The sequence below is a fragment of the Pteropus vampyrus genome, unplaced genomic scaffold (assembly GCF_000151845.1).
Source record: "Pteropus vampyrus isolate Shadow unplaced genomic scaffold, Pvam_2.0 Scaffold217, whole genome shotgun sequence".
NCBI classification, from domain to species: domain Eukaryota; kingdom Metazoa; phylum Chordata; class Mammalia; order Chiroptera; family Pteropodidae; genus Pteropus; species Pteropus vampyrus.
In genome coordinates, this window is record NW_011888998.1 from 127,214 (window position 1) to 136,068 (window position 8,855).

At 54.2% G+C, this 8,855-nt stretch overlaps 1 protein-coding gene across 1 annotated transcript in view; it reads right to left on the minus strand.

The window, feature by feature from the left end:
- Positions 1-5,172, minus strand: part of IKBKE (inhibitor of nuclear factor kappa B kinase subunit epsilon) — a 23,033-nt gene extending 17,861 nt beyond the window's left edge. Inside the window, 6 exon segments of the mRNA XM_023538265.1 lie at positions 224-550; positions 1,473-1,602; positions 1,981-2,121; positions 2,840-2,958; positions 4,225-4,314; positions 4,899-5,172. Coding sequence (XP_023394033.1) covers positions 224-550; positions 1,473-1,602; positions 1,981-2,121; positions 2,840-2,926 — 685 coding nt within the window. The 5' untranslated portion in view covers positions 2,927-2,958; positions 4,225-4,314; positions 4,899-5,172.
- Positions 5,173-8,855: the final 3,683 nt, after the last annotated feature.

The following is an 8,855-nucleotide window of genomic DNA, read 5'->3' on the forward strand; positions in this document are numbered from 1 at the left end:
CCTTGTCATCAAACACTGGCATAGAGTTGGCCTATGCACAGCATTTTCATCTGTCCACCTGCCCTGGGGAAGGTGGTGACCAGTGGTGTCCCATTCTCCGTGAGAATCAGAGCAAGGAGTTAGCCATGCTAAGCAGCGCGGGCAGGGAGGTGGGTGCAGGCGGGTCGGAGCGGCCAGGGCAGGCCGCAGCATGGCCTTTTTCATCTTAGAGGACAGAACGAACTCTTCTGGTTGGTGTGTAGAGGGTGAGATCTAACCCTGCCAGATGCAGAGGGATGGGACCGAGGCTTTCAAAAGGTGAGGGGCAACCAGCGGCATGCAGGAGAGACACTCTGCCTGGGGCAGCAGGTCCCCACCATGCCACTCACCAAGTACTCCTCAGTCCCGTAGACTGAGATGAACTTCTCATCGTCATCCAGCTCCCGGGCGGCCCCGAAGTCCGTCAGCTTGTAGATGCTCTGCCCCTCCTCCCCCAGGAGGCGCATGATGTTCCCTGGCTTGATGTCCCGGTGGACGATGCCATTCTCCCTCAGGTGGTTCATGCCAGCCACTGCGGAGTGAGGGAGGGCTGTTGGTGGCTCCAGCTTGGGTTCAGAGAGAGTCCACTGGGCCACAGGAAAAGCAGAACGGAGGTGGGCAAGGGATGACGGAGGAGTCCTGAGGGCATGGGTGTGGAGGGTCCATGGGGAGCCTCTGAGGAACAGAGAAATGGTGGCTCTGGCTCCCCGAAGATGACACTCCCTCCCTGTCTATTTTATTATTTTTTACTCTTTAAATTTTGAAAGTATACCTAACATAAAGTTTGCCATTTTAACTATTTTAAGTGTACAGTTCGGTGGCATCAAAAACATTAACGCTGCCACACAACCATCACCTGTATCCATCTCCAGAACTTCGTCAGCCTCCCAAACAGAAAGTCCACCTATTAAACGAGCACTTTCCATTCCCCCTCCCCCAGCCCCTGGCAACCCTACTTCTACTTTCTGTTTCTATGGCCTTGACTACTCTAGGCCCCTCCCAGGAGTGAAATCATGCGGTGTCTGTGTGTCTGGTTTATTTCCCTTTGCTTCATATCTTCCAGGCTCATCCACATCTCAGTGTGAGTCACAATTCCATTCCTCTTTAGGGCTGAATAGTATTCCAGTGTCTGTACAGACCGCATTTTGTTTCTGTATTATTCATCTGTGATGTCTGGGTTGTTTTCACCTATTGTGAATGCTGCTGCTGTGAATACTGGTGTACGACCTGTTTTAAATTGCATTTTGAAGTTGTAGTTTTAAACTGCCAGTCAGCAGAAGTCAGACGTTGGGTTCTGTCCATTCATCATTGTCTGTCCCAGGTCTGAATGGAGATACTTGTTTCAGAAGCACCACACCCCTCTGGGGCTTTGCCTCCGCCTGAGGGCCAGGCCTGTGGCTGGTCAGAAGCAGCGGCGGGGAGGGGTCGCCCCAATGGGTTGGGGAGAAACTCACCCACACAGCGCAGCACCACCAGGAACTCCTCCTCCGGCAGCCCGAAGGCGTTCTCGGGGCTCTCGAGCACACTCAGCAGGCTCCCACTGGAGCAGTACTCCATCACCAGCACCTTCTGCCGGCTGGCCCCCTGCGGGTGGGACAGAGGGAGGCACAGGGAGGAAGGTGTGTCTCCTCCCCTTCTCATGAGGAGGTGGCTCGGCCTAAAGCCAAAAGCCCTCTCTGGGTCCTAGCTTCTGACCTGGCCATCGCTCCTTGGCCTCACGCTGATCTCATACACCTGAGACCGAGGTCGCCTTTTCCAGGAAGTCCTCTTTGATTAGGCCCTACTTCCCATTTTTACTTTCCCACCCTGGCCCAAGCCCTGGCGTTCTTCATTCTATGGGTTGCTGCTCTGGCTGCCCTGCTGATCAGCATGTGACCAAGTCTCTATTAGTATGTGACCGGACTCTCCCCAGCCCGTGAGGGTGAAGGACAAGACCATCCTCTGACCAAGCACTGGACCCACCGTCTCCTCCACAGCGAAGAGCTTGACGATGTTCTGGTGGTTCAGCTTCCGCAGCACCTCAAACTCCCTCACCTGCACCTCCCGGGGTCGCAAGTAGCTGGCGGTGTTGAAGACCTTCACAGCAACCAGCTCCCCAGATTTCTGCCGTGGGGAGAATAGAAGTCCCACCCTGAGCTGGGGTGCACCACCCCCAGGCCTCCATCCAGCTTCTCCTGCCAGCCTAACATCAGAAATGAGCAAAGAGCCTGCATGGGAATGTGGGCTCCTTGTCACCCTGAGCTCCTTCCCCTGCACCAAGGGCAAACAGTCCATCCAGCACTGAAAGATGACGAAGGCTTGTCACCCGTGATACCTTGCAGGGGATGCTTTGGCGTTACTATTACTGTTGACAGTAATGACAACAGCAGCCAACACTCCCTGGTGTGAGCAGCGGAGCTGGGCCGGGAGCCTGATCTCCCTGGCTTCGCTCTCTAGATGCGATAGCTCGGTGTGTTCCACGTATTCAGCACAGCTCCACCACGAAGGCAGGAAAACCCAGACAAGGTCTGCTTCCCACCTCTGCTGTTCCTAGATTCGCGGCCACCTCCCTAGATGTTGGCTTGGTGTCTTCGTCTCCTTCTCTCCAGTCCTCAACCATGCCTGACAGAAGCACCATCCTGTGGAGCCCTTTTCAGCCCCCCATACCTCTGCTCAAACCCCATGTCCTCCTACCCCAGAGTGTACAGAGCAAAGTCCAGAGGCCTCTGCCTAGCCACACACAACCCTGGATGCCCACTGGGGACTGACCCGGGCTAAGAACTTTCCGGGTGTAAGGGGGTTGTGGTGCGCTGGGCGGAGCCCGGCCAGGGCCGCACCCTACCTTGTTCCGAGCCTTGTACACACTGGCAGTGGCTCCCTGCCCCAGCAGGTCGTCCGTGTGCCACAGATAATTGACGGTGCTCTGCATCTCCTGCCTTTGGCTGGCCAGCCACCTTCTGCCTAGAAGAACATATTGGGGTCCAGGATTCCATCACTGGCCTGGGATGGATCTTGGTGGCCTGACCAGTAGCTATGCCCAAGACCATCCCATGAAGGGCTCCAAGTGGCCATTCTAGAGGCAAGGGGGCAGGGGAAGCATGACGCAAAGAAAGTTTAAGTAACTTCTGCAAAAGGAGGCACCGCCACCAGGCCTTCAGCCCACAGCCTGTGCCTATCCCACCACAGGGCATCCTACCTTGTCCCTACTCCCCAGGTCCCCTCCAACCCTTTTCCAAACAAACCCCTTCCTCTGTCACCTCTCCTAGGCACTGAGAATTCTGGGTTTTGGCATCCAGGCCTGGGATAGTCCCAGGAAGCAGAAATGTACTCGAAGGAAGGGCCCCGAGTCAGGCAGCGTCAACCACACCACTACAAATCTCCAGGATTGCAACACGAGCCTGGAGCCCCTCCCCACCCACTCGCCTGGGTCCACCACTTCCTGCTGCTGTGAGCTGACAGCTGTGCCAGACGGCGGCATGGCTAGGGCAGCGTGCAGAGGAACCGGCGCGGCTGCAGAGCGCATGCGTGTGTGTAGGGGGTGGGGAATGCAGGAGACCATCAAATACAAGGGCTTAGGAGTCCTGGGAGGGATCTGAAACCCTCCATAACTTTGTTCCCTATCTTTGCCTCTATCCTCTTCTCTCCAAAAGCCAGTTCCTCTAAAGCAATTGGCTCCAGAGTGGAGCCTCAGAAGCTAGACTCGATGCCTCTCTCGGTAATGTCAATTCCTTGAGCCAGAGTCCACTTCAGTGATCATTTCCTAGTTTCATAAAATGCATAAATGTTTGCATCGTTTTACAGAAGCAACTGCGGTGTCCTGGGCTCTCTGAAGACAATGCAATAGCTCAGCTTGAATGAGCTGGTCAGGTCCCTACCCCACCTCACCCCACCCCCCATCCCCACCAGGCTGAGGAAGAATCAGCTAGGGGTCTGGGGGCATGAAGTGGGCAGAGCACACTGAAATCAAGGTTTCAGAGGCCTAGCTGGCTGTAGGCCCTGAGTTCTGCTCATGGCCCTGCAGAGATGTGCCTAGGAGCTGATTGGCAGGACTTCCAGTCACCTGCGCATGGACTGTGGCCCTGCCACAGCGCCTGGTACATGGCAGAGCTCCCTCTCTTTTAGTGGTGGTTGGATGCAGACGGGTGGGTGGTGAAGCTTGGGAGCCAGCTGCCCCACCTACCACCTCCCCTCCTTCCTTCTCCTCCTCAGGGCTCCAAATGCACTTACCCTGTGCTTGGAGCAGCCCTGGATCAGGCAGAGACTCTCTCTGTCAAGTGTGTGTTATGTTTTCTGTCTGTAGCAAGTCCAGGAGTTGAGCTACACCGGAAAGAAGAGGGCGGATGAGAGGCACCCCTCAGTGCTGCTTGATTCTCAGCCTCCATCAAAGGCCACTGGCCCCAGCCCTTTAACCCTTTCCTGTTTGTCACCCTCCCCCACAGGGCTGGGGGTTTCCAACCCTATTCTCCAGCTGCTCCAGGAGGCTTTCCTGGGCACTTCCATCCCAGGACGTGGGCTAGGGAGAAGGCCCCCAGGAGAGGTGAGGGCAGGCACCAGAAACCAGGCAGGAGAAAAATGTGGAGACAGAGCTGAACTTGGCTTCAGGGTGTTGAGAAGCGGAGCCGGGAAGGGAGCGTTGTAGGCGGAAGGCATCTCTCCTCTGTGCCACAGTCCTCCCTTCCTCTCACTGGCCTCCAAGCAGTCCTTTGCAAACAGTGACTGCCAGCGATGGAGCGCTGCCAGGGCCCCCAGCAGTGGGAGACAGACACAGAGAGGGGACACAGGGCCGGGAGAGCCACTGCCCACACACCAGCACCGTGCCCTCTGCGGAGTGCCACCCTGCAGCTGCCCCACCCTCCTTGGGCTCCCCTATATGCCCTCCCCCAGGGACCCTGCACACTCACCCCATCTCAGCTGCGGGGCATGCAGGCTTGTGGGACTGGGTGGCACCCCCAGAGCCTTCAGGGCTCGCTGTCATCCATGGTCAGTGCCCATAACATGCTGGTGGTTATGGGCCCCGAGGACCCAAAGACTGGACCAGTGGAAGTGACTGAGTGCCACCTGAGAAGCTAGGAGAGCTGAGAGCTAAGGGTTGCCCCCCTGCCTCCCTGTGAACACTCAGCTGCCTCCCAGCGGCTAGCAGCTCTCTCACACTTCCTGATTTCGTTCTTTCTCTCTCTTAAAGAGACAGGCAGCTGAGCCACTGCTGCCACCTTGGCAGGAAGAAGAAAGAAGATGCTCTGAGTTCCCAAGTGGAAGCGGTAGGACAAAGGAGTCTGAGCCACAAAGAGGCCAGGGAGTGACGCTGGGCAGCTGTGGCAGGCCCCCGGGTGCTGTTTGGGCATCTCCTGCAGTTCACAGGAGCAGGGAAGTTTAGGGCTGGGCCCATGCTCAATAGAGCAGGTTGGGCAAGTTAACCAAGTGGGGAACTACCCGGAAAGACCGAGTTCCCACACCCAGAAGCCCCAGGGAGGTCCAGAACCTGTGCCTAGCCCCTCCTCGGAGAAGGTGGGTCTGACTCATTTTCCCAGTGAGCCTGCAGCAACAAAGAGCAAGCAAGCACTGAGGCCAACGTAGTGCCCTCCAGCGTGACCTTGAACACAGCACACAACCCCTCCTAGACAGTTTTCTCATCCGAGGCATGAGGACAGTAACATTTACTATTGGTTTTGTGGATGACATGGAACAATGTATTTGGAAATGCTTGGGAGACTGGAGAGCACTTTACAGACTGGCGTTGAGGGCATCGAGCCCCAGACATGCCAGCTTCCCAGCCAGAACTCAATGGCCCAGATGAAATTTCCTAGGGGGCTGCCAATGTCTGTCCTGCTCTGGTCAGCTCCGAGATGGCAGTTGGATAAGAAATGGTTAAAAGCAGGAAATTCCATGTTTCTATAGAATGTTGGAGGGACTTTCCCATGGCCACACCTGGTGGTTTCCTCTGGCAGCCCCTCCCCCTAGCACTGCGACACCAGAACAGGAGCCCAGTCGAAAAGTACCTCCTGCTGATAACCAGGGGTGCTGCCGCTGGGCCCTCCCAAAGGTGCTGCCTGCTGCTTGTCACAGCAGAACCCAGAGGAATGTCCCTGAGATCCTCCTCCTCTCCACCCAGGAGTCCCAGCTTCCCACCTGCTGGCACACGGTAGACCTGCACGTCCTTGGCACCCTGTGATTGGGTGGGGCCATGTGATTTCCCAGCCAAAGTACTTAATTGCTGATGCAAGACCTGCTCCGGCCATACAGTGTGACTCTACCAGACGTGGGAGCTGCTGCTACTGCGGTCTGAGGGCCGGAGTGACCGTCATGAGCAGAGCCCCCTGCTGGCCCACAAGGGACATGTAGCTTTGGTGAGAAATCAACCTTTGTTTTAAGTCGTTGAGGTTTGCAACATAATCTAGTCTATCCCTAAAAGTCCACCTATTTTCCACCAATAAACCTGCTTAGTTCTCACCAGGACCCCTACTCATCTCTCCAGCAAGCCCAATCTCTCTTTCCTAGTGTCTTAAGTACCTTCGAAAGCAATGAATGTGTGTGTCTAGCACCTACTAGGAAGCAAGCACTGCATGCTGAGGTCACAAAGGCGAGACCTAGGTATTCTGCAGGAGTTGGGGTTCGGGGACAGCAGGGCTAATGCTCTGAGATATGTACTTCAGCAGGTGGTCAAGAAGGGCTTGCCAAGAGAAAGGATGCTCCAGCAGACTTTGGAGAAAGGGGAGTTAGGCAGACAGTTGGGGGTCAAAGATAAGGAATTCCAGGCAGTGGGAGCACTCGAAGAGGCACAAAAGTATGAGAAGGGGGTGTGGTCACAGGAGAGGTGGGAGGTGGGCTGGAGAGCTGTGTGTCGACAGTATTGCAGGCATCCTCAGTGAGGTCGCATCCTCTGCGTGGACACAACAAATGAATGTCTTGCCTGTGGTTTTGAGCTGCTGGCCCCAGCTGGGCAGCATGGCTATTGTTTTTCAGCTGGGTTGGCACAGGGGCCTGGCGGCTCCTGAAGGAAGAGGAAGTCTGTAAGAGGCCTCAGCATGTGTTCTCAAGTGGCTCTGAGGAGTCATAGAAATAGAAGTGGCAAATCAGAGGTAGGACAAGGACTAGAGGCTGGAAGAAGGGGGTCTTTGATGGCAGCTCTCAGGGAAAGAGGTCACGTCTGCCTTCCACCAAGGGAGGCTAAGCGGACAGTGGAAAGGACAGGGTGGAGGTTTGCCATCAGAGAGGATTGAGCCCTGACTCTGCCACTGGCTCTGCGTGACCATGGGGCTTGTGGGAAACAAAACAGGATGAAGCGCCTGCTACCTGGTGGCCCTGAATAAATACTAGTTGCCTTTTCCGCCACTACATGGCTTGAGCCTGTTTGTCACAGCTGCCTCACCTGTCTAGCACCTAAAAGGAGAGGGAAAAGGAATAGGGCAGGTGGGTGTGGAAGAGGTGGGCCAAGTGTACTCACCATGCTCAGTCACTTATGAAGGGCCGAAGGACGAGGTCTCAGAGCCCCGCTCCTTGTCACCAGTGAGCTCTGGCCAGGAGCTTTGGGTGGGGAAAGAGGGACAAACACTGCAGCCAGACCTGGCACTACTCTCCCAAGCAGTGGGGAAAGGGGCTGTGGGAGCTGAAGGAAACTGGGCCCCGTTTATATATCTCTTAACTCTTCAAACTTCCTACTCACCATTCCTTCCCACTCCCTCAGCTAAAGCCTTTGCCTTAAACTTCACTGAAATTAAAGCAGCACTCAGCAGGCAACTCCCTCATCTTCCCACCCCCATATCCACTGCCTGCCCTGCATCACATCTGCCTCCCCTCCCAGAGACGGAGGATCTCTTCTCTGGCCTTGACCAACCCTTCCATCTGGGCTCTGTCCCTTGCCCTCTCCTGCATATTCACTCTTTCCATTCGACTAGGTCCTGCCCTTGAGCAAACAAGCATCCACATCGTCCATTTCAAAAAAACAAAAACCTGGGCCCTTGACCCCTTCTGATGCTTCCCATTCAAAGCAACACCTTTGAATGAGCTGCCAAGAGTTCCTGACTCCTGCTTCTTTTTCCATTTGCTGCCTAACCCACTCCAATCGGACTCATTTTCCTCTCTACTGAAGTGCTCTTGTCCAAGTCACCAATGATTACCTTTCTAAGGCCTCATTTTACCCCACCAGCTTTTGACAGCTGGTCCCTCCCTCCTTGTGGAAACACCTCTCCTGGTTTCTGCTGCTGCTCTCCCAGCCACCTACCTCTCACCCACTCTATCTTCTTCGCTGGCTCCTTCTCTGCAGGATTTCTAATTACTGATACCTTCTCTTTTTTCTATTTATATATTATTCCTGGAAATCTCGTAGTTCGAATACATCTATAACGTAATACCTCCTAAATTTGTTTTTGGGTATGATCTGTCCCTAAAACTTCGTATTCATAAGAGTCTATTTGCTATCTCCACTTGGATGAGAAATAGTCATCTCTACTTTACCAGGTCAGACAGAATTCTTGATTAACTGTACTACTTCCCTGCACCATGGCCGTTCTTGACCACATTGTTTCATTTTTACAGTAACTCTTATTTTGCTTATTTATCTGTTCTCTCTTGAAACTAGAGAGCTCCATTATCTGTTTCTCCTGTTCAATTTTGTGTGACAGTGTTTGGCACACCGTGAAGCTTAAAGTTTGTTAACTGACTAATGAACAAGTCTTTGGCATATGTAATATACCAGTGTTGCTGACTCTTGGATAAAAGGAAGCTTCATATGCCTATGGCCATAAACATTTCGATGAGCTCATCACAAAGACCATTTCCTAATTCATACCCCACTGGTCTCCTTTTTTGGTTTTTATCTGGATGGAAAAGATCTGTGTTTCGACTGTGTTTATTGTCACAAG